Raw genomic sequence first — 26,095 nt, 5'->3', positions numbered from 1 at the left:
CCAGTGTGGGGCTCAGTCTGGGCAGCAGTGGGACACTGGGTTAATGTGCAGACAGGAAGGGCTAAGGGTGGAGCTCCGCCTGGGCTGCAGTGAGACACTGGGTCAATTTACAGACAGGAAGGGCCCAGGGTGGGGCTCAGTCTGGGCTGGAGTGGGACAATCGGTCAATGGACAGACAGGAAGGGCCCAGGGTGGTGCTCAGTCTGGGCTGCAGTGGGACACTCGGTCAATATACAGACAGGAAGGGCCCAGGTTGTGTCTCAGTCTGGGCTGCAGTGAGACACTGGGTCAATGTACAGACAGGAAGGGCCCAGGGTGGGGCTCAGTCTGGGCTGCAGTGGGACATTGTGTCATTGTGCAGACAGGAAGGGCCCAGGGTGGGGCTCAGTCTGGGCTGCAATGGGACACTGGGTCAATGTGCAGACAGGAAGGGCCCAGGCTGGTGTTTATTCTGGCCTGCAGTGGGACACTGGGTCAATGTACAGACAGGAAGGGCCCAGGGTGGGGCTCAGTCTGGGCTGCAGAGGGACATTGGGTCAATGTACAGACAGGAAGGTCCCAGGGTGTGGCTCAGTCTGGGCTGCAGTGGGGCACTGGGTCAATGTACAGACAGGAAGGTCCCCGGGTGGGACTCAGTCTGGGCTGCAGTTGGACACTGGGTCAAAGTACAGACAGGAAGGGCCCCGGTTGGGGCTCATTCTGGGCTGCAGTTGGACACTGGGCTCAATTTACAGACAGTAAAGGCCCAGGTTGGGGCTCAGTCTAGGCTTCAGTGGGACACTGGGTGGAGCTCAGTCTGGGCTGCAGTGGGACACTGGGTCAATGTACAGACAGGAAGGGCCCAGGGTGGGGCTCAGTCTGGGCTGCAGTGGGACACTGGGTCAATGCAAAGACAGGAAGTGCCCAAGGGGGTGGGGCTCAGTCTGGGCTGCAGTGGGACACTGGGTCAATGTACAGACAGGAAGGGCCCAGGGTGTGTCTCAGTCTGGGCTGCAGTGAGACACTGGGTCAATGTACAGACAGGAAGTTCCCAGGGTGGGGCTCAGTCTGGGCTGCAGTGGGATACTGGGTCAATGTACAGACAGGAAGGGCCCAGGGTGGGGCTCAGTCTGGGCTGCAGTGGGACATTGTGTCATTGTACAGACAGGAAGGGCCCAGGGTGGGGCTCAGTCTGGGCTTCAATGGGACACTGGATCAATGTGCAGACAGGAAGGGCCCAGGATGGTGTTTATTCTGGGCTGCAGTGGGACACTGGTCAATGTACAGACAGGAAGGGCCCAGGGTGGGGCTCAGTCTGGGCTGCAGAGGGACATTGGGTCAATGTAAAGACAGGAAGGGACCAGGGTGGGGCTCAGTCTGGGCTGCAGTGGGGCACTGGGTCAATGTACAGACAGGAAGGGCCCCGGGTGGGACTCAGTCTGGGCTGCAGTTGGACACTGGGTCAAAGTACAGACAGGAAGGGCCCCGGTTGGGGCTCATTCTGGGCTGCAGTTGGACACTGGGTCAATTTACAGACAGTAAAGGCCCAGAGTGGGGCTCAGTCTGGGCTGCATTGGGACACTGGTTCAATGTACAGACAGGAAGGGCCCAGGGTGGGGCTCAGTCTGGTCTGCAGTGGGACACTGGGTCAATGTACAGTCAGGAAGGGCCCAGGTTGGGGCTCAGTCTAGGCATCAGTGGGACACTGGATGGAGCTCAGTCTGGGCTGCAGTGGGACACTGGGTCAATGTACAGACAGGAAGGTCCCAGGGTGGGGCTCAGTCTGGGATGCAGTGCGACACTGGGTCAATGTACAGAGAGGAAGGGACCAGGGTGTGGCTCAGTCTGGGCTGCAGTGGGACACTGGGTCAATGCAAAGACAGGAAGTGCCCAAGGGGGTGGGGCTCAGTCTGGGCTGCACTGGGACACTGGGTCAATGTACAGACAGGAAGGGCCCAGGGTGGGGCTCAGTCTGGGCTGCAGTGGGTCACTGGATCAATGTACAGACAGGAAGGGCCAAGGGTCGGGCTCAGTCTGGGCTGCAGTGGGACACTGGGTCAATGAACAGAGAGGAAGGGAGCAGTGTATGGCTCAGTCTTGGCTGCATTGGGACACTGGGTCAATGTACAGACAGGAAGGGCCCAGGGTGGGGCTCAGTCTGGGCTGCAGTGGGACACTGGGTCAATGTACAGACGAAGGGCACAGGGTGGGTCTCAGTCTGGACTGCAGTGGGACACTGGGTTAATGTACAGATAGGAAGAGCCCAGTGTGGGGCTCAGTCTGAGCTGCAGTGGGACACTGGGTCAATGTACAGACAGGAAGGTCCCAGGGTGGGGCTCAGTCTGGGCTGCAGTGGGACTCTGGGTCAATGTACAGACAGGAAGGTTCCAGCATGGGGCTCCACAGTTACATCCACTGAAACGAAGGGGGCCCTGATTTATCATCTCATCTCGGGAATGTAAAATCAGGCGGAGTGAAAAACGAGCTGCCAATTCGCTGTCCCCGTTTTGCTCTAACGCCCGAGGTGAATTTATTCTCTAATCTATTCCCTGGACTGGCGATCTAATGGGGTTAAATTGTCAGATATCTAAATAGTGAATCTTAAATTAATCTCACCAATCTGCAGTCGTGTCAGACACTGATCTAAATTATAATGTGATAATCAGTGATCCAGCTAATGCTGAATTACAGTGAAAATCTCAGCTGCTTTTACAATCGGTTATTCATTGTGTTAAGCATCAGCCTATTCATTATGTTATTAGGATTGATACATGACACCGTATACAACTGTTTATATGTACTTATTATTGCTATACTCAATGTTTAAACAACGGTGATTATGATGTCCAAGCCAATCAACCATTTTTGTTCATGGTTTACTCTCTGACTTCTTTGAAGATTTGGTAAGAAAGTGTTAATCCATTCACTCAGTAGATTTTGGGGATCCTAATTAATGGTCGGTGAGGTGAACTCATTTAATCTGAACTGGGAGATGTAAGACAGTTCAGTGAGCAATATTAGGCATCATTCACTTCTGGACATGGGCTGGGAGGTTAAACCCAGACGGTTCCTTCGTGAGGAGGTAAGGTGAAGGGGTCAAAGGTTCATCTGATCCCTTGCCATGTATTTGTTGGGACACTGAATACCAGCGTTCTCACGGGCTTATAGCACACAACCCTCTGGTTCAGAAGCGATTGTGCTCCCACTGAACCACAGCTAACACTAGAATGGAATGAAATCCAAATCCACCTGTATGAATGAGCCACGCTACAGATGTCAAGATATGAATAGGATTGAAGGTACAATGTACATGAAGATCTCAGAGTGACAGCATCTGGTCTCGGGGAAGACCCCAGTTTCAGGACTGAGAACTAAACCAGTGCATCGTGACAGCAAGGGACAGGATAGGAAAAGCCGAATCTGTCGAGGTACAAGCCCAGGATCAGTCTGCCCAGTGAGGAGAGGACACAGCTCCACATCTCTTCAAGTTATGCAATCGTCCATTGGCATCATTAAATAAACCTCAATGTTTCTGGATCAAATTCATAAAATGATTCCTTGTTGGTTGTCTGCTAAAAACGGTGAGCAAATGTCATACCTGTTTATCAAATAGTGTGTGTCTGACTCTGTGTTAAGATGCAGCCCCTCCCCCTATTATAGAAAGTGTCTCTGCCTGATCTAACCGAGCACTTTAAGCCGCGGTTATCCCGCGACAGAAACAGTCTGCACTTTCCAGAAAGCCATGTCTGTTTCTCTTGCCCTCTCTCTATCAGTTTCCCTCTCTCCTCTCTCCCTCTTTCTGTTTCTCCCTAAATCTCTGTTTTTATTTGTTCTTGTTCTTTCTCTGATCGCCATAGAATCATAGAAGTAATAACATTACAGTTAATTGTTATAATGAAAATGATAACTGATAGAGTGGAATAAACTGAAAGTTAGTAGTTAAATTGGACATAATAACTAATACATAAGGGAATAAAATTACAGTTGATTGTTAATATATAATCATGATAACCAATACACTTGGGAATATATTTACAGTTGTTTGTTCATATAGTCATGATAACCAATACACGGTGGAAAAAAATGCTGTTAATTGTTAAATTGAACATGGTAACTGATACATAAGAACATAAGAAATAGGATCAGGGTTAGGATGCGTCCCTCGAGACTGCTCCGCCATTCAATAAGATCATGGCTGATCATCGACCTCAACTCCACTTTCGCGCCCGATCCCCATATCCCTTGATTCCCCTGGAGTCCAAAAATCTATCGAGCTCAGCCTTGAATATAATCAACGGCTCAGCATCCACGGCCCTCTGGGGTAAAGGATTCCAAATATTCACTACCCTCTGAGTGAAGAAATTCCTCCTCATTTCAGTATTAAATGGCCAGCCCCTTATCCTGAGACTATGCCCCCTTGTTCCAGACTCTCCAGCCAGGGGAAACAACCTCTCAGCATCGACCCTCTCAAGCCCCGTCAGAACTTCATGGGCCCGATATGAGCATGGTGGCGGGTTCGCGGCGGGGGGTCGACTGGGCTCGTGTGTGACGCCCCCGGTGAAATCAGTCCGCTCCGCACGCAATCGCAGCCAAATTGGAGCCACTTACCTGGTCTTCCGGGTTTCCCGCTGCTGAGCTGCGCGTCGGGCGGACTGCGCATGCGCATTACCGTCTATCAGCAGGAGGAGCCCAATTTCAAGGCCCTGATGTGTGGATGCCGGTGATGGACTGGGGTGTACAAATGTAAGGAATCTTGCAACACCAGGTTATAGTCCAACAGTTTTATTTGAAAATCGCAAGCTTTCGGAGGCTTTCTCCTTCGTCAGGTGTGGAAGGAGAAAGCTTCCGAAAGCTTGTGATTTTCAAATAAAACTGTTGGACTTTCACCTGGTGTTGTAAGATTCCTTACCTATTTAAAGGGGCAGTCCTCCACTGACTGATGCTGCAGGAAATAGGAAAAAATACAGCATGGAGCAGCCCAGGGGGAAGGCTGCTCCCAGGTTTAATGATGCCTCACTCCAGGTATTATTGGATGGGGTGAGGAGGAGCGGGAGGACAGAGTTCTTCCCCCCCCCCCCCCCACGGCGGGCGGGAGGAGGCGGCCTGCCTCTGCCACCAAGAAGGCCTGGCTCGAGGTGGCAGAGGAGGTCACCAGCACCACCAACATATCGCGCACCTGCATACAGTGCAGGAGGCGCTTCAATGATCTAAGTTGGTCAGCCGAAGTGAGTACACTTACTCATTCCCCTACACTCCGTCTGCCATATCACCGCCCCACCCCACATCTCCTTCTGCACTGCCAACGCTACTCTGACATATCACCCCTCATACGCACTCAAACCTCATCCTTATCTTACCTGCACTTACTCACCTCGCCAGTACTCATACCTCCACTACCACTCAACCCAATCCTCTTACAATCTCATGGTTCTATCTAATACTCACCCTCTCATGCATCTCTTTCACGGTCAGCCTCACTCAACCTGCCACGACCTGTGCTGCAGCCACAGGGCATGCATCAAATATGTGCAGTAGGAAGCGTAAGGCAAACGTGTCGTGAGCATGAAGGGGATGCACAAGGGTGTTTGAGGGTTTTCATGGTTTTTACTTATATTTAATTTCTGATCAACTCACATAACATATTATATTGTCACCACTACTGCCACGTCTTTGCGAATCTTGTCTGGTTTGTGCAATAATGCCCTTTCCTGAGGATCACAATCAAGACCCACAACTGATGCCATCCATTGTGTCACTGCAGAGTGGGTGTAGGTGTATTTGCAGGGCTGTTTTGTGCAGACGGCTGAGAGACGTCGGCGATGTCCCCGGTAGCACCCTGGAAGGATGCGGAGGAGAAGTTGCTGAGGGCAGTGGTGACTTTGACAGTGACAGGTAAGAATATCGTGCTCGGGCCAGCCGGGAACAGCTCAGCATGAAGGAGGCGTCAGATGTCCACGACCACATGTCGAGTGACTCTGAGCCTCTGTGTGCACTGCTGCTCAGAGAGGTCCAGGAAGCTTAGCCTCGGTCTGTAGACCCTGTGGCGAGTGTAGTGCCCTCTGCGATGCATCTCTCTCTGCGGTTGCCCTCCCTCCTGCTGTTCCGGTTGGATCTGTCACAGCACTGTGTTGTGGAGATCCACGTGTCAGAGGTGGACGGCGTGGCCGGCGAGGCTGGTGATGCTGTTCGCCCTCCGAGAAGGTCATGACTGCAGCGAAGGCGGCCCCCATCCAGAAGATGTACATCTGAGGGGGTCCGCAAGGTGGGTAATTGTGTCTCGACACCGGGGTAAGTTTGCAAGTTTGTGAATTTTCTTGTTAGGAGGAGGGTGGTGGAGGCCACACTTTGTCCAAAGTGACAGAGTGGCCGACTGCAATGAGAGAGGGTCTCCCCCACCAACCTGTCAAATGGACCTTTGCAGCTGCCATAGAATGATGGGTGCAACACGTCCATTTGAACTGGGAGTGTTTCCCCCAGTACGGGAAACAGCCTCAGTCAATTGCAAAATCCCATCCCTGATAAAATAACAGGTCAATCAGGGCTCTAAACAGTACCTCAAACTAATACAACATCTCAAACTAAGAAAGTGCCTCAAACTAATACAACACCTCACACTAATACAGTACCTCAAATCGATACAGAACCTGAAACTAATATAATACCTCAAACTAATACAGCATCTCAATCTAATACAGTATCTCAATCCAATAAAGTACTTCAAACTAATACAGCACCTCAAACGAATACAACAGCTTAATCCAATACAGCAACTCAAACTGATGCAGAATCTGAAATTAATATTTTAATTATTCGTTCATGGGATGTGGGCGTCGCTGGCGAGGCCGGTATTTATTGCCCATCCCTAATTGCCCTTGAGAAGGTGGTGGTGAGCCTCCTTCTTGATCCGCTGCAGTCCGTGTGGCGAAGGTTCTCCCACAGTGCTGCTGAGTAACAGACAAAGCACCGGTGGGCGCGCCGGTTGCAGGAGAGCTGGTTGGCGGTGATATCGATGCTGTGAGTGAGACCAGACCGTTTCCATGTTTCCACAAACAATGTCCCATCCTTTATTTCCAGAAAAGTAACACGAATAGTGGACAATTGCATTTCTGTGGCTGCAACATGAAACTTTGGCTAGGTGACACGCTGCTTTACTGTATCTTGCAAGAAAAGTAAGCGGATGGTTTCTGTGGTGCAATCGGTTAGCGCGTTTAGCTATTAACTAAAAAAATTGTGGTTCGAGCCCGCCCACCCAGGGACGAATGTTGCACCTTCTTTCCCCACTTTAGGATTCATTTCCTCATTCTGAAGCCGGTGCCAGCTTTTTATTCCTGATCTGCAGTAACTGGGAGCACTTGAAATGGCTCCGATCTCTTAATCTCATTTCAAGTTTTCTAATGTGTGATCTGGATGCAAGAAAACACTCTGTGAACAATGTCATCTGAGCATGCCTGACTCGCCATAATTTACACTGCTGTCGGATATCAGGCACATGCAAAAAAAAACAGTGAAATGTTTGTGTGGGCGCGATGCTCTGAGATTCCCTGCCTGACCATCACCACCGATCCTTCTCTGCAGCCTTCCGAAATACAGCGCAGTAAATGTATCCCTGTGAAATCAGCTCCTGGACAGTAATACGGAAATTAGTTTGGCTGAGGGGTTCTATCCATAAGCCGGCCATTGAGGCATCAGGTTTCCGTAGTGTAGTGGTTATCACGTTCGCCTAACACGCGAAAGGTCCCCAGTTCGAAACCGGGCGGAAGTATTTTGAAACCTTGTCCCCATTAAAAATTATTAAATATTTAACGATTTACATCGCTGAATAATGTGAACAAAGTCCATATCTCCCAGCCCTGTTCATGCAGTCCGCTGAGAGCAGGCGATGAAAGCCAGCGTGATATTGGGGTTGAAGGCTGCTTCCAATACTGTCTCACACCCGGTGGAACCTGGCGGAGATTTGAAAAGCCCGATCTCTTCAACCAATAAATGAAACGGTGTTTGAGGAATATTCATACATATAATAACATCCAGGATCCTGTCTTCAGAGTGCGTCGCGCAAAGGTCTGACTCCAGATCAAAAGGCTGCGTGTTCACATCACATCGGGGTCACTGTTTCTTTCACCGCTCACATGAGACTGGATAATTCCCGAATGAAGGTTTTAATTTCTTTGTCACAAAAAAACAGATGTTTGGTCTAAACCCTGACTCAGTACCTCCCCAGTGGCAGGGAAGGGAGCGCCTGATACCCTTATTTATTTCATGCAACAAACTGACACGAACATGATATTGATTTAAAATCGACCTGCAGATGGATGCACACAGAAAAAAAGACAACCACAGAAACAGACAGGAACTACCTGCATAAATTACATATATATATATATATATCGCCTTTAACGTGGTCAGACGATTTGAGCTCGGTGAACTTGCTTCAGCTTTCTGAAATGTACTTGTCCATCCTTCAGAGGTCACGGGAAATATATCTTTTGCCTTTCGAAAAAAGACGCGAAAAGCAGAGACATGTTTTGTTTTCAGCACGGCTGGTGAAATGGCAGGGCTATCATCAATTAAGAGTCGCCTTTGAAACATTTAAAGGCGACTATCTAAAAATCACTTGGTGCAAATTTGAAATCACGGTTACTATTTATTTAGGTCTGAAAGAAATAACAATAAAAATGTCAGTCAGTGCCCGCGGTGAGACGGTGATGAACTTGTTTGCTGCGAAGTTCACCGCTGGGCTAAAGCTGACGCCGTTTAAAGGACGCGAACCCACTCAATGAACAGGATGAGCTCATAACCAACAGGTCCGTCAACGTCAAACACCTCCTTTCTTGTTCAATAGAGGGAGCAGAGGCGTGTACATCATCAGACACCAGCAACTTTAAGAAATGGAACAGATAAAGGCACAGATGCAAATCCCAAATCTTTTCAATGCAAAGTTATTTCACTTTATTTAAAGTGCCGTGAGGCTGAAAACGAGTCACAGATGATTTGCGTTCACTCGTGACTTGTTTTCCAGTGTTTGTCCATCAGGTTTGCAATTCAATTTGTATTGGATATTGAAGATATTTCAGGATGATTGCACAACATACCATGTGTAAAGCAACCATCTTGATAACTTCAATCATCACACACTCTACATCGACGCTGCAGAGACCCCAGCACCCCTTTCAATATTGTTTTTCTTAACTCATAGTTTTCAAAAGGGAATTGGATAAACGCTTGGATGGAAACTTTTTCAGGGCTATGGGGAAACAGCAGGCGAGTGGGACTAACTGGACAGCTCTTTCAGAGAGCTAGCACAGGCACGATGGGCCGAATGGCATCCTAATGGCGCTGTCCTATTCTATGATTCTATTAATAGATCAATTTCCACCTGTCACTGAGCCTCTCTAAATGGAGTGCAGTAATCGTGTCCCTGTGAAACGAGCTCCTGAACAGTAATACGGAAATTAGCGTGGCTGAGCGGTTTGAAACTCTGGTTCGGCTCCGAACAGGAAATTTCCTCTCTAAGTTTGATTAGTTTATCAATTATCTCTCCCCTTTCGATCTTAAATGTTTTTATACTTTGTTTGATCTCTTCTTCTCCTGTCATGCCCACAATATTAGACTCCCTGGTAAATACTGAAGAAAAGTGACTGTTTCATAATTCTGCCATTTCGCTGTCATTGCCTGTCAGTTTATCGTGTGTATCCCTTCGTGGCCCTATTCCTATCCTAAATATCTTTGGCTGTTGATGTGTCTAGAATACTTTGCTTTTTTGTTATTCCTTTTTGCCTTTCTAATAGTTCGTTAGCCTTCTTTCACAGTCTTTTCACATTCCCCTCTCTCCTTTATTGTCTAGTGTGTGCCTTTTTCTTTAGTTTTAATTTTGTCCTTATTTCTTGATTCAACCCTGGTGTGTCATTTCTGGCTAGTTTTTTCTTGCTCTGTCGTGGGATATATTTCTCTTGGACTCTATTGATCAGCGCTTTTATTGCTTCCCACTGCTGTTCTATTTCTTTCTCCAGGTCATTGATATGTCAAACATTTCACCATTCAAAACTACTTAAGTCACATCTGCATGACAAAGCCAGTTGCTTTTGTGGGAGGAGCAAATCAACTTGGCAGAAAAATCAGCTGCAGCCCAATCCACAAATAAAATATTTCCACGTCTTGGTAAAAATAAGCACTGTCAGAAGTGGGATCCGGACCCACGCCTCCAAAACAAACTATGACCTGAATGCAGCGCCTTAGACCGCGCGGCCATTCTGACTACCTATACCATGCTTTATTCTGCATTATTTCTGCACTGTTGGCCAGTGAAAGCAGCATAAAAGTTTAAAACGGTACTCGCCCAACGTGGGGCTCAAACCCAGTACCCTGAGAGTTTTTAAAGATAAGGGGGAGCAGCCACTGTCTGTGTCTCTTGCTGCAATGGAAACAACACATTCCAAGTACGAGCAGAGAGAGCACACCATTCAGCTGTCCATTGTGTTACATGTCATGCCATCGGTTTCCGTAGTGTAGCGGTTATCACGTTCGCTTTACACGCGAAAGGTCCCCGGTTCGATCCCGGGCAGAAACATTATGTTGGAACTTGGTCTCCTCAAGCATCCAGATCGATTTTCTTCTCCTGCCTCAAAGGGAGACAGTGGCTGCTCCCTTATTCTTTGTAAGCTGCATCTTTTACTTCATTAAACAGATAATTTTGAGTGAGAGAAAACTGATCCACAGTGACGCTCATTTCAAGTTTTATTCCCTTTTAATCTGGAAGGATATATTGGCTTTGGACAGATTGGCTTTTGAAAGGAGTTAGTCGGGTGGGATCGACAAACCTTTTCCAATGGTGGGGGACAAGGGAATACGAACCAACCATCCACCAAGTTCTCCCGAATTCTCCGGTGCAATGGGAAAACGGCCAACAAAAGCCCTTTCATTGACCGTGGAGGTTCAGACAATTTTCTGATAACAAAGCGATCAATCTATGTCTCTTGTCTATTTCCCTATGTTTCCGGATACTGTCTGCATCTCTGCCCTTTGTTTATCTCACTATGTGTCCACCTGCAGGGTGGTTTTTGAACGAAGATGTGTGTTTGTCTTCTGTTCTTTACATTAAATGAATGAGGTCATCAGATGCTTCCCTCCCTACCAGAGGCAGACTTTCGAGCAGGGTTCTGTTAATTGTGAAGACGCAAAGAAAACTTAAATTGCAGAATTGTTCAAACCGGCTCTCAGGGAAAAAATTGTGACCCCGACGGGATTTGAACACGCAACCTTCTGATCTGGAGTCAGACGCGCTACCGTTGCGCCACGAGGCCTGGATGCTACAGTGTGTGTTTGTTTCTATCAATGGTTGTCAAGCACCGCTTTAGAGCTCCGAGATTGGTGGAATGGGTTGGCTTTCAAATCCCCGCCCACTCCCACCAGATGTCAGGCAGCATCAGAAGTGTCCTTCACCTGTCAGCGGCAGCATGGCGCTCGCTTCTATCGCCTGCTGTCGGCGGACTGCAGCAAATCCAATTACATTCATCCTGCACCCAGAATTATCACATCACAGGAAATGGATGTGGGAAACTGCTCAAGATACATAACAGGACGGGAAACTTCTGAAAAACACGTGGACTTTCGGTGTTTAGACTTCGATTAGAACTGCAAAAAAGAACGTGTGAAAATATAAACTATGGTATGATGTTTATATATGTGGGAAACTGCTCAAAATACATAACAGGACGGGAAACTTCTGAAAAACACGTGGACTTTCGATGTTTGGACTTTGGTGAGAACTGCAAAAAAGAACGTGCGAAAATATAAATTGTGGGTGTGACGCTTATATATAAAGTGAATGTTCGTTTGCGGATTTCTCCCGTTACTGTCGCAACTATGGGTTGTTAATCCATCAACAATAACGTCCGCTTGATTTTAGCCCGAGTGGTTACAAAATAGCAATTTTAACAGACTGATTACAACAGAGTTGCACGACAGGTGTCTTCAACATTACATTCAACAGTATTATTATTACAATACAACTGTCAACAGATTACATTAATGACAAGCAATGAACACAACCTGACCTGTCTGCGAATCCAGGTATATCAGACCTGACCTTTGCGGACTGCCTGTGGCAATGGACTTCTGACTGTCCCCTATTGAGAGCTCTAACATTTGAGAAGGGAGCATGCCCTATCTTTATACGATTCGGCTGCATTGTTCTGTACGTAAGCACCACTGATCTTAACTCATGGTCGTAAACCATCCCACTTTGCTGACTCTCAGAAACCACCAAGGGTTGTTTATTGTCTTAATTTTTTTTAGACTTTCTCTGTCATCAGGTTTTGGATGCTTATACTAGGTTAGCACAACCTGGAGTTCAGGTGTCCAGGCACTCAAGTTTCTCTGGACATCAACATTTCATAGTTTCTCACCATTTCAAAAATATTCAGTTCTCTGTTCTTCCTACCAAAGTGAATAACCTCACATTTCCCCACATTATAATCCATCTGCCACATTCTTGCCCACACACTTAACCTGTCTGTATCCCCTTGCAGATACTTTGTGCCCTCTTCACAGCTTACTTTCCCACCTAGATTTGTATCTTCAACAAACTTGGATACATTACACTCGATCCCTTCATCAAGTCATTACAAGTCATCTATAAGCAGGCATGCAAACAGTAAACGGGTAGTGAGAGGAGGGGAAATACCGATTCGGGACCAAAAAGGATATCTACACATGAAGGCATAGGGCATGGCTGAGGTTCTAAATGAGTATTTTGCATCTGTCTTTACCGAGGTAGGAAATGCTGCCTAATCACAGTAAATCACAGTAAATGGGGAGGTCGTTGAGATACTGGTTGGGGTGAAAATTGATAAAGAGGAGATACTAGAAAGGCTGGCTGTACTTAAAGTAGATAATTCACCTGGTCCGAATGGGATGCATGCTTGGTTGCTGAGGGAAGTAAGGGTGTAAATTGCCGAGGTCCTGGCCATAATCTTTCAATCCTCCTTAGATACAGGGTTTGGTGCCAGAGAACTGGAGAATTGCAGATGTTACACCCTTGTTCAAAAAAGGGTGTAAGGATAAACCCAACAACGAGAGGCCAGTCAGTTTAACCACGGTGGTGGGAAGCTTTTAGAAAAGATAATCTGGGGCAAAATTAATAGTCATTTGGACAGGAAAGCCACTTTGGGTTTGTTGAAGGCAAATCGTGATTGAGTTTCGTGGTGAATTGACAGAGGGCTGATGAGGGCAATGTGATTGATGTTGTGTAAATGGCCTTTCAAAAGGCGGTTGATGAAGTGCCACAAAATAGACTTGTCAAAAGGGGCGATAGTGGCTGCTTCCTTATTCTTTAAAAGCGCTTTCTTTTATTTCACTCAACAGATAACTTTGAGTGAGCGAAAACTGATCCACAGTGACGCTTATTTCAAGTTTATACCTTTTTAATCTGAAAGGATATATTGGCCTTGGAAGGAGTGCAGCACAGATTCACCAGATTGTTACCAGGGTTAAGGAGTTAAATTATGAGAAGATGTTATATAAACTAGGCTTAAAATCACACAAGTCACACTGCAAAAAGTTTTCATTTTTGATACATACATTAATGACCTGGACGTGGGTATACAGGGTATAATTTGAAAGATTGCAGATGACACGAATCTCGGGAATGTAGTAAGCAATGTGATGGATCGTATCAGACTTCAGGAGGACATAGAGAGCCTGGTGAAATGGACTTTAATAATAGAGGCATAGAGTACAAAAGCTACAAAGTTATGCTGAACGTTTATAAAACACTGGTTAGACTGCAGCTGGAACATTGTATTCAATTCTCGGCACCGCACTTTAGGAAAGATGTCAAGGCCTTGTAGAGGGTGCAGAGGAGATTTACTAGAATGGTAACAGGGATGAGGGACTTCAGTTATGTGGTGAGACTGGAGAATCAGGGATTATTCTCTGAGAGCGGAGAAGGTTAAAGGGAGATTTGAAAGAGATGTTCAAAATTATGAAAGGTTTTGATAGAGCAAATAAGGAGAAACTGTTTTCAGTGCCAGAAGGGTCGGTAACCAGAGGGCACAGATTTAAGGTAATTGGCAAAAGAGCCAGAGGCGACATGAGGGAACATAATTTACACAACGAGTTGTTATGATCTGGAATGCGCTGCCTGAAAGGCCGGTGGAAGCAGATTCAATAGTAACTTTCAAAAGTGGATTGGATAAATACTTGAAAAGGAAAACAATTTGCAGGGCTTATGAGGAAAAAGCTTATGGTGGTGAGACATCTTGGATAGCTCTTTCAAAGAACTAGCACAGGCACGATGGGCCGAATGATCTCCTTCTGTGTTGTAACATATTAAGTTTTGCTGGACGGAGAAGCAACGCATTCCAAGTCAGAACAGAGACAGGAGACTAAGTCAGTTCCCCATTGTTTTTAATGAGATAGCAGCGGTTTCCGTAGTGTTTGCTTCACATGCGAAAGATTCCCGAGTGTGAACATTGTTTTGAAACTTGCTCTCCATACACATCCACGGAGGAGACTTTTTCTCCTGCCAAAAAGGGCGACAGTGGCTGCTCCCTTATTCTTGAAAAGCTGCATCTTTTACTTCACGAAACAGATAACTTTGAGTGAGAGAAAACTGATCCTCAGTGACGCTCATTTCAAGTTTTATTCCCTTTTACTCTAAAAGGGTATATTGTCCTTGGAAGGAGCGCAGGCCAGATTTACCAGAATGTTAGCAGGGCTCGAAGGGTTAAATTATGAGGATCGGTTACATACTTGTATCCACTGGAATATAGAAGGCTTTTTATGATTTTGAAAGGTAGATAGACAAACCCTTTCCGCTGGTGAGGGAGTCAAAGACAATATCACAATATCACAGTAGATGTTTTACGAGTGAAAACGGCCCTACGCATCACTGTGAGTGTCAGAGACGAGCCCCTTGGTGCTGCGTCCTGTACAGTGAATGTCAAAACTTGTAAAAGTTGCAGAAAGTGTCAGGGGTTCAGATACACAAATCTCTAATGGGAATGAGATTTTGTCAGAGGTTGCAGCCTTCCCGACTTCTCTTGCCCTTTGCGAGACACCTGTTCCGGTTTAAATTCACAAACTGGATGAGTTGGTGATCACGGTGCAGCAGACTCAGCGGTCCCGGGTGAGAGAGAGAGAAATCAGCCCGGGCGCGGCCACAATGTGCGCGGTGACACTGCACGGGAGGTCGGGGGTGGAGTCAGAGCTTGGGTTCTCCCCTGAAAGCAACATAAAAAGTTTAAAAGCGAATTCGCCCAACGGGGAGCTCGAATCCACGATTCTGAGATTAAGAGTGTTATGCTCTACCGACTGAGCGAGCCGGGCCTGAGAAACCCAACCACTCTTGTCTGTCATTGCAGTAAACTCGCCCCTGGGTGTCCATGTGCAGCAATCCCAAGATAACGTCCATATCATTGTCTGTGTTTATCTATTTGTGTATGTGTCCATCTGCAGGTTGATTTTGAACGAATACGAGTGTTTGTCTTCTGTTAGTAACATTAAATGAAAGAGTGCATCAGACACTTTCCTCCCTGACACTGGGGAACCAGTGAAAACGCAACTAAAGCATGAATTGCGGAATTATACAGACTCTTATCAGCGCCAAAAGTAGCTTTAGTATATATGCACCCCAATAAATAAATAAATAATACAGGTATATGTAAATACATTTGCAACGAACAGAGTCACAAAACCAGAAATATTATTTGAACCTAATACAAACACTCCCAGATATATTTAAAAACCTGATATGTGTTTTCTGGTGGTGTCGTGGTTAGGATTCGGCATTCTCACTGCCACAGCCTTGGTTCGATTCCTGATCAGAGGACTTGCTGTTACAAAAAACAAATGCCAATTTTGGAGAATCACAGCAAATGTTCAACACAGAAGGAGGCCATTCGGCCCATCATGTCCGCGCCGGCCGAAAATGCGCCACTCAGCCGAATCCTACTTTCCAGCGCTCGGTCCGGAGCCTTTTTGGTTACGCCAATTCAGGTGCATATCCAAGTATTATTTAAATGTAACGAGGGATTCTGCCTCTACCAACCTTTCAGGCAGTCAGTTCCAGACTCCTGCCACCCTCTGGGTAAAAATAATTCTCCTCAGCTCCCCTCTAATCCTTCCACCAATCACTTTAAATCTATGCCCCCTGGTTATTGACCTCCCTGCTCAGGTAAATAGGTCCATCTCATCCACTCTATCTCGGCCCTTCATAATTTTGTACACCTCAATTAAATCACACAACTCCCTCTGAATACCAACATATATTGGACTCTCACCTTTTAAAAAGTATTCTGCTTTCGATTCTTCCTACCAAAGTGGACAATTTCACATTTTCCCACCTTATACCACAACTGCCACCCTCTTACCCAATCACTTAACCTGTCCACCTCCCTTTGCGTCCTCCTCAAGGCTTACTTTCCCACCTACCTTTGTATCATCAGCAAACTTAGATACATTACACTCGGTCCCCTCATCTCAGTCATTAATATAGAATGTAAACAGCAATTGCAACATAAATTGCAAGGGCCGTTCACGTGTAACGCGAACTGGTAACCTCTACACCACAAAAAACCGCTGGTGATTTATACTGGACAGAGGGGAACTGACCAGTCACCTCTCTCTGCTCTGATTGGGACAGTTTCACTTCACTTTAAACAACACCTGTCCTGTCCCACACTAAAATCATGGAATGGAATCGTAGAATATTACAGCACAGAAGGAGGCCATTCGGCCGTGTTGCCCTGCCTCATCTTTGAAAGAGCTGTCCAATTTAATCCAAAAAACCCAGCCTTTTCCCCGTAACCTTGCAAATCAGTCCTCTTCAAGTACCTGTCCAATTGCCTTTTGAAAGTTCCCATGAAAGCTGCTGCCACCGCCCTTTCAGGGAGTGGCTACCAGATCGGAACAACCCTCGGTGTGAAAAAAAAATCTCCTCTGTTTCCCCTCTAGTCCTAAAAGCTCTCAATCCTTCTCTACGGATGCCTTTATACAAAAATGTCATTCATCAAAACAACACAAGTTACACAGGAAAACGTCTTCATTTTCAAATAATTAACGTTCCGAAGGAGCTCCCTAATTTCCCTCCCCTAACCTGATGAATCAGATCATTCTTGACCGGATCCTTTTCCACGTGAATCGGCTCTCCCCCACCCTCAGGGAGTAGCCATTCTGATTCTGTGACTGTGGCCAGCTTTGTTCGGGCAGTTGGTTTGACAGGGACCTCACACCATACCCTCCTCCCGTGTTTGCTTCCACATCCGCAGATTGGGGCCGGGACTGGACTGATTTTTTTCTCTGTCTCACCCGGGGCCATTGAGTCTCCTGCTCAGATCACAAACCAGCTCTCCGACACCCGATCACCAACTCACCCAGTTTGTAAATTGAAACCGGAGCAAGTGCCTCGTCAGAGGGCAAGAGATTTCGGGCAGGCAGCAACCTCTGACAAAATCTCAGGCTCATCAGAGAGGTTTGTGTATCTGAACCCCGAATAACCTTCTGCTCCTTTTAATGTTTTGACCATTGCACACTGCGCGGCACTCACAGACTCGTCTCTTGCACTGACAGTCAAGCAAGCGGAGGGTGCACTCGCGAAAGCAGCGTAAAAGTTTAAAACAGAATTCGCCCAACGTGGGATTCGAACCCACAACCATGTGTTACCGACTGAATTCGCCGGGCCTGCAAAAATGTTTCCATTTGGTCCATTATTGCAGCGAGGCAGCTGCTGGCTTCGCCCCAGGCGCTGAGTTTCGAATCGTGGAAGGATACAGCTCAGAAGCAGGCCATTCGGGCCATCGCGCCCGTGCCTTGTCCGACAAACCATGTACCAGATTCTCCTGAATTCCAAGGTGTGGAACGAAAGTGAACAACAAAAGCCTTTACATTCGACCGTGGAGGTACAGGCAATTTTCTGAGAAACAGGTTTCTCTATTTCCCGGTGTTTGCCTGTCTCTCTGGCTGTGTTTATCTCTCTGCGTGTGGAGCTGCAGGCTGATTTTGAATTAATAAGCATGTTTGCGCATGTTTCTTACAAAAAATAAATGAGGGAATCAGACGCTTCTCTCCCTGACACTGGGGAACTAGTGAGGCAGAATTCAGAGCAGGGTTCTGTTTATTGCGAAAAAAGCAATGCAATATGAATTCCCTAATTATTCAGACTCCAACCAGCGCTAAGAACATGTGTGACCCCGACGTGATTTGAACACGCAGCCTTCTGATTTCGAGTTAGATGCGTTGCCGTTTCCTGAGCCTATTGTAATTTACTCCTATTTAATCACGGGAATATCCGCAATCAAGAGCGAAAACAAATTAAAAGCTGAATCACAGAGAAAGGGAAATCCATGCTACATCTGATAAGGCTGTTAAAACAGTTGCCTGGTGGTCTAGTGGTTAGGATTCGGCGCTCTCACCGCCGCGGCCCGGGTTCGATTCCCGTTCAGGGAAGTAAATTTTGAACACTTGTTATGTAAATCGCATGAACTGACTCAAAGTCTGTGAGAAGAAAAAAAAAACAATCATTGTTTTCATCACCATTAATTAACCGATAACGTTATTTTGCAGAATGAAAGGCGACTGAAGGAAGTTGGAAAAGTTTAATAATTTATTTTGTGCGATGAACTTTTTATCCCTTCTCATTTGACACAGTGTATTTTTAAGGGGTTGGTTTAAAATGTTCAATGCTCGTGAGACCACGAATTTGTGTTAAATTTAACAGGACCGGCTATTTCACAGAGAAAAAATAAATTTGCTCCAACATAATGTTTCTGCCCGGGATTGAACCGGGGACCTTTCGCGTGTAAAGCGAACGTGATAACCACTACACTACAGAAACTTCTGCTTCAGTCATTAGCCAGAAGTTCGAATGACTGCATTGACTCTCTCATAACTATTCAATTGATCGAAGTTGCACAAGTCACAAAAGAAAAATGTTCATTTCAAAGTTATTAAACTCCCAAATGTGGCCTGCCTTGTTTGGACAGGGGTTGACCCTGACGTCACAGCCTCAACAAAGCATTTTCTCAACATTTCCACAGGGAACAGGAGGAGGCCATTCAGCCCCTTGAAGCTGTTCCGCCCTTCAATTCGATCACAGGTGATCTATAACTGAAATCCATTTACCCGCCTTTGCTCCCTATCCCTCGATACCCTTACCCAACAAAAATCGATCGATCTCAGTCTTGACAGCTTCAATTGACCCCCAGCATCCACAACCTTTTGGGGGACAGAATTTCAGACTTCAACTGCCCTTTGTGTAAAAAAGTGCTTCCTAATTTCGAACCTGAATGGCATGGTTCTAATTTTAAGGTTATGTCCCCCTCGTTCTTGATTCCACAGAGGAAATTGATTCTCTCTCTCTATTCTATCGAATCATTTCAACATGTTAAACACCTCGCTCAGACCGCCCCTCAATCTTCGAGACTCGAGGGAATACGAGCCGAGTCGATGCAGCCTGTCCTCATAATTTAACCTTTTTAGCCCCGGTAACATTCTGGTGAATCTGCTCTGCACTCCCTCCAAGGCCAATCTATCCTTCCTGAGGTGCAGTGTCCAAAACTGAACGCAGTTACACCAGACGCAGTCTAACCAGAGCTTTATATAACTGGAACATAACTTCGACTTCTTTATATTCCAGCCCCCTGAGATAAAGGCTAACATTCCGTTAGCCTTTAAATTATTTTTGGACCCGTCCGTTAGCTTTTACTGATTTATGTGAATGAACCGTTAATTCTCTCTGCTTCTCCACAGTTCCGAGCTTCTTACCATTTGGAAAATACCATGACCATAGGTCCAAAGTGGATTACCCCACATTGAACTCCATCTGCCATAGTTTTGCCCACTCACTTAATCTATCAACGTCCCTTTGCAACTTTCCAATCGCATTCCACACTACTTACTCTACCACCTAACTTGGTGTCATCAGAAAACTTGGATATACGACTCTCTGTTCCTTCATCTAAGTCATTGATAAATATGGTGACTAGCTGAGACCCAAGTTACAGATCCCTGGGGGACACCACTAGTCCCATGATGCCAATTGGAGTATGTACCCATTATCCCCAAAATCTGTCTCCTATCTCCGAACCAATTCTCTACCCATGTCAATACGTTGCCTCAAGTTCCATGCACTTTCATTTTTGCCAACAGTCTCTTGTGTGGAACCTTATCAAATGCCTTTCGGAATTCCATATAAATAATATCATAGGAACATAGGAACAGGAGAAGGCCATTCAGCCCCTCGTTCCTGCTCCGCCATTTGATCAGATCATGGCTGATCTGTGATCTAACTCCATATACCCGCCTTTGGCCCATATCCCTGAATACCTTTGATTGCCAAAAAGCTATCTATCTCAGATTTAAATTTAGCAATTGAGCTCGCATCAATTGCCGTTTGCGGAAGAGAGTTTCAAACTTCTACCACCCTTTGTGTGTAGAAATGTTTTCTAATCTCGCTCCTGAAAGGTCCGGCTCGAATGTTCAGACAAAATGGTGGCAAGTTCGCCGGACATCTTGGACAAAATGTCTGTAAGCAAGGCGGCCATCTTGGACAAAATGGCGGCAAGTCCTTCACGGCTGTTCGACAGGAACAGAAAGAGGCCATTCAGCCCTTCGAGACTGTTATACAGGATCTGGACGTCATTCAGCCCCTCGGGCATGTTACATAGGAACAAGAGGAGTCCATTCAGCCCCTCGAGCATGTTAATATAGGAACAGGATGAGTCCATTCAGCCCCTCAAGCATGTTCCATAGGAACAAGATGAGTCCATTCAGCCCCTCGAGCATGTTACATAGGAACAAGAGGAGTCCATTCAGCCCCTCGAGCATGTTACATAGGAACAAGAGGTGTCCATTCAGCCCCTCGAGCATGTAACATAGGAACAAGATGAGTCCATTCAGCCACTCGAGCATGTTACATAGGAACAGGAGTGGACAATTCAGCTTCTCAACCTGTTCCGCCATTCAATTAGATCATGGCTGATCTGTAGCTTAACTCCATCTACCCGCCTTGGTTCCTTAATACTTAATACCCTTGCCTAACAAAAGTCTATCAATCTCCGTTTTGAAATTTTGTATTGACCCCCAGCCTCAACAGACTTTTGTGGGAGAGAGTTCCAGATTTCCACTACCCTTTGTGTGAAGAAGTGCTTCCTGACATCACCCCTGGACGGCCGAGCTCTAATTTTAAGGTTATGGCCCTTTGTTCTCGGCTCCCCCAACAGAGGAAGTAGTTTCTCTCTATCTACCCTATCAACTCCTTTCATCATCTTCAAAACCTCAATTCAATCACGCCATAATCTTCTTTATTCAGGGGAATACAAGGCTAGTCTATGCAACCTGTCCTCATAATTTAACCCTTTTAGCCCCGATATCATTCCGGTGAATCTGCGCTGCAGCCCTTCCAAGGGCAATATATCCTTCCTGAGGTGCAGTGCCCAGAACTGAATGCAGTCCTCCAGATGGGCTCTAACCAGAGCTCTGTACAGCTGGAACATAACTTCCACCCCTTTATATTCCAGCCCTCGAGAAATAAAGGCCGACATTCTATTCGCCTTTTGAATTATTTTTGTAACTGTCCACTAGCTTTTAATGATCTCTGTACTTGGACCCCTAAATCTCTCTGCTCCCCCACAGTTCCGAGCTCCTCACCATTTAGAAAACTCTCTGATCTATCTTTCTTAGATCCGAAGTGGATGACCTCACATTTCCCCACATTGAACTCCATTTGCCACAGATTTGCCCACTCACATAATCTCTCAATGTCCTGGGAATGCTTGGTGCTTTTGTTTGGTTGGAGAATGCTTTAAATCAGTTCGTTATTTTAAAAAGATTAGAATTGATTTTTAATTTGTATTTTTTGAACAAGATCATTATTCCCCGATCAGTAAAATGTCCGTGTTTTTCAGATAATGGAGACAGTTCAGAGATAGTTGCCTTTTTGTCTACTTTAATGAAGTGAAATTTTGCTAATTTAAAATCAGCTGTATTTCTAAGCTTGAAAAAGCAGCTCCTCTGTTAGGTGAGACTTCAATCCCAGTGTCTCAGTGTTTCCGCTTGTCCTGATATCAATGTAATATTTGAAGGGCTCCAGGTAATGAACAGTGAAACCCCTTCAGATTATCTCAGCCCACTCGTTCTATCCAGTGCCTAACAGTGCCTGCTCTTCAGAGGGTGATAGAGTCACACTACACTCGATCTTGTTTTAGATTTTAACTGCCGAACAAATTGATGAAACAGTAAGAGAACAAACAAATAGTAGCAGTAAGACAACAGTTTTACTCTAAAGCTCAACCAGATCCTTATTGGAACAGAAAATAATAAATAATTCACAAATACTACACGAAACTGTAACCGAACTTTCGAACATCCTGGTTCTTTGTTGTCTTTTTCTCACAAACTATGGAAGCTGTCGACTTGATTAACATTCTCAGAGATTCCAAACAGACTGACCAGTTTGAAAAAGACAGGCTGATAAATGGCTTCAAAACAGTGACTGGGAGCCAGTCATTTTAAGCAATGGTCTGTTTTATTCAAAAGAAGCTACCAATCAAAACTATACGAGATGACATGACGCCGGACGTTTGTATCTGAATCAAATGTTTGACTTTGTGAGGTGCGGTCTGTCTTTAAGAGGTGCAGCCTGCCTTTAAGAGGTACAGCCTGCCTTTAAGCGGTGCAGCCTGACTTTAAGAGGTGCAGCCGGTCTTTCAGAGGTGGAGGCTGCCTTTAACAGGTGCAACCTGCCTTTCAGAGGTGCTCACCACTCACGAAATATCGGGGCCCCCCTGCTGGTGAGAAGCCGCTCAACTGCGCAGCGAGGCCTGACTGCTCGCAGGAATCAGGGAAATCACCAGGCAGCACCAATCTGACGGACTCTCTGCATCTCAACGACCGGGTGCAGGTTAATCATGTGGGGGTTAATCGAGCCCCGCGCCCGGATTCGGAGGTTATCGAATTTAATATATATTTTACATAGAATACAGCACGGCACAGAAACAGGCCATTCAGCCCATCTGGATAAAGAAGTTCCCCTGAATTTCTTACTTGACAACAACAACTCCTGGAGTAGAAGATATAATAAAGTTTCTCATCTAATAATATATTTATATATATTTAACTTCGAATGTACAGTACAGAACAGTACAGAGGCCATTCGGCCCGACTGTTATTTCTATTTTATAACAACTACTTCTTGTACGTATTGTACAATATAATATATCTTCACATAAATATTACGTAGAATACAGCACGTCACAGATACAGGCCATTCGGCCCATCTGGGTAACGATTGTCCCCATAATTCCTCATTTGACTACAACAACAAATTCTTGAAAATGTAGTATAACATAATATATGATATAATTGTATAGTTATATATATTTTACATTGAATGTACAGTACAGCACAATATAGCACGGAGGCCATTCGGCCAAACAGCTATTTCTATTTTACAACAACATGTTCTTGTACATATAATGTATTTATCTATCTATAGATATATATATATATAGCATAGACTACAGCACGGCACAGAAAGAGGCCATTCGGCCCATCTGGGTAAAGAAGTCTCTCCGGGGTTCCCTGCTTCACGACAACAACAACATTATATATATTTGTAGACTACATAGAATTACATCGAATGTACAGCAGAGAAACAGGGGCCATTCCGCCCAACTGGGTAAATAAATATCCCACAGTGTTCCCACAGTGACCAACTGATCCCACAGTGCAATCAGTGATAGTGCCCCAGACATGCAAACTGTCCCAGTGATCCACCGTGCACCCAATGATCCCAGAGTCACCGCAGAGTGACCCAGTGATCCTACAGTGCACCCAGTGATATTGCCTCAGTGATGAAAAGTGTCGCAGTAATCGTAGAGTGTCCCAGTGCTCTCAAAGTGATCCCAGTGATCCCACAGTGCACCCAGTGTTCCTACAGTGCTCCCAGTGATCCCACAGTGACCCAAACACAGCTCACGTGAGCCCAATTGGGTGCAGCCTGTGGTGAAGGCCTCGGTCAGTCCCCTGTGGAGAGAAAGCTTCTTGTCCAAGGAATCCTCCTCCTCCCAAAAAATCTCTTTCCACATCTTCATGTTACAGCATTTCCACAAAAAAAAGTCCTCTGGAGGGAGAGAGAGATAGTGAAAGGGAATTGATTAAAAACAAAGCCAGCGATTAAAACTGCTCAGCTAGAGCCTCGAGCTCCCTCACACTCACTCACTCACACACTTTCACACTCACTCACCCACTCTTTCCATTACACAGGGAGCACTCCCTCAGCAAATACCACTGACAAACAAACTCCCCAGTTACAAAGCAGAAAATCTAAAGAAAAGAGAGAAAAGTTGGGAGAAAGAGAGAGACACAAATACACTCAGGGCAGACTGAAGAGCACAAGTTGCATCTCTCTCTCCATTACAAGTTTGCAGGGTTTTCTCTCCTGTTTTCCCTCACTCACCACCCCCACCCCCACCCCCAGCCTTCACCACCCCTCCCCTAAAAGGTGCTGGTCTGTCTGCCTGTGTTTGCTGCAGTGTCCAAATTGCCCCGTGCTCATTTTCTCTTCTGTTCCTGGAACAGGGGACAAAACGCCTGGCCTTATTTTGCTACTTGACCCTTTATGTTGCAGTTTGCAAAGGTGAACGAACTTTACCTTTGCTCTTTTCTCTTGTTTTAATTAGCAGTGGATAAAAAGCCTGTAGTTTGTGGTCAACTTACAGTTTGTGGATTTTTCCAATTAGCCAAAGAGTTCAAACAAATTCATGACATTCAAAACAGCCAAAGTAAAAATGTTTTTTAAAAAACCAAACACACAGCGAGATCCCTCCCTCAGTTACAGGGACAATCTCTCGGCAACATTCATTTACACAGAAACAAAGCCCAGTTTATAAAGGAGAAGAATTTAAAGAGTAAAAGATTGAGAGACAATCTATCGACAACAACAACTTGTATATATATATTTATATTACAGCAACGACTACAACATCAATTTGCATATATACATATATATGTATTTCCACAATACAACTACTATTACAAAGCCTCCATAAAGGCTGTAGTGAAAGAGCAGAGGGGGAACTGGGACCAATTCGACTGCCCTTTCGAAGAGCTGGCACATGCACAGTGGGCCGAATGGCCTCCTCTTGTGCTGTACCTGCTATGAAACAATGAATCTATGAACAACTTCAATGTCATGAACCTGAAACAAAATTGACACCAGCAATGCAGTCATCTTACTGAGGGGCAAGGCGGCCATTTAACTGAGGGCCAAGGTGGCCATATTGAATAAATTGGCCGTCATGAAGCTTAAACAAAATGGCAGCCCTGATCCTGAAACATAATGGCCGCCAATAATGCAGCAATCTTACTGAGGGACAAGGAGAAGCTTGTTATGGTGAGAGACACGGACAGGGTGCATTTTCTGTTCCTGTTAAATCACTGTTGCACTATAGTTAAAGATACAAACTGAGTGAGTCTGGCACTAGCTGGTGTTTAACACAAAGGCAGCAGTGCAGTGAGGGAATTAAACATCAAAATGTGAACTTCTGCAAAACAAAATGGATTAATATTTGGTTATTTGGACTTACTTCTTCCAGAGAAGGAGAGACCAGACATTCGGAGGAAAGGTCAAATGAGCCATTTGGTGTAGAGTTTGTAATTCTAGTTTCTATTAAATAAATCAGAGTAAAATTGGACTCAATCTAAATGTAGTTCTGATCTGGGATTTTGTTTATTTCTCCATTATTCATATTTTTCTTTAATCTGAAACAATAACAGTATTTGTAACAGTAACAGAGCAGGAGAGTGCTGCGGGACACTGTCCAGATTAATAACACAGCAGAAGGGGTAAGAGTGCAATGTGATTTATTACAGAATCCAGCAGCTCACTGGGAAAGTTACACATGGTCCAGATGGAGGAGCAAAAAGTTGCAAAGTGACTTTACACTTTAATTTGGGGCAATGACTTTTTATCCCCACAAGGTTTAATTTAAAATTTAAATAATTGGCCCTTTGTCATAAAGATACTTCAGGCACAAACCATGGCTTTATGAACAAAACAATCATTTATTATTATTAATAAACTAGAAAAAAATACATTAGAATTTAATCAACACGTTGGATT

At 45.4% G+C, this 26,095-nt stretch overlaps 1 protein-coding gene and 5 non-coding genes across 6 annotated transcripts in view; 4 read left to right on the top strand and 2 right to left on the bottom strand.

Annotated features, from left to right (window-relative positions):
* LOC137316337 (probable G-protein coupled receptor 139) overlaps positions 1-17,842 on the top strand; it is a 50,069-nt gene extending 32,227 nt beyond the window's left edge. Inside the window, exon 6 of the mRNA XM_067980403.1 lies at positions 17,691-17,842. Coding sequence (XP_067836504.1) covers positions 17,691-17,842 — 152 coding nt within the window. The remainder of the gene's footprint in view (positions 1-17,690) is intronic.
* On the top strand, positions 7,669-7,741 carry trnav-aac (transfer RNA valine (anticodon AAC)). The gene has a single exon. It is a non-coding gene; the product is annotated as a tRNA-Val (tRNA).
* trnav-uac (transfer RNA valine (anticodon UAC)) lies at positions 10,471-10,543 on the top strand. Its single transcript has one exon. It is a non-coding gene; the product is annotated as a tRNA-Val (tRNA).
* On the bottom strand, positions 11,205-11,276 carry trnaw-cca (transfer RNA tryptophan (anticodon CCA)). The gene has a single exon. It is a non-coding gene; the product is annotated as a tRNA-Trp (tRNA).
* A 506-nt stretch (positions 17,843-18,348) lies between the features above and the next one.
* trnae-cuc (transfer RNA glutamic acid (anticodon CUC)) lies at positions 18,349-18,420 on the top strand. Its single transcript has one exon. It is a non-coding gene; the product is annotated as a tRNA-Glu (tRNA).
* A 315-nt stretch (positions 18,421-18,735) lies between these two features.
* Positions 18,736-18,808, bottom strand: trnav-uac (transfer RNA valine (anticodon UAC)). The gene has a single exon. It is a non-coding gene; the product is annotated as a tRNA-Val (tRNA).
* Between the last annotated feature and the right edge of the window lie 7,287 nt (positions 18,809-26,095).

The sequence above is a fragment of the Heptranchias perlo genome, unplaced genomic scaffold (genome assembly GCF_035084215.1).
Source record: "Heptranchias perlo isolate sHepPer1 unplaced genomic scaffold, sHepPer1.hap1 HAP1_SCAFFOLD_59, whole genome shotgun sequence".
Classification (NCBI taxonomy): Eukaryota; Metazoa; Chordata; class Chondrichthyes; order Hexanchiformes; family Hexanchidae; genus Heptranchias; species Heptranchias perlo.
This window is presented reverse-complemented; position numbering and strand designations above follow the sequence as displayed.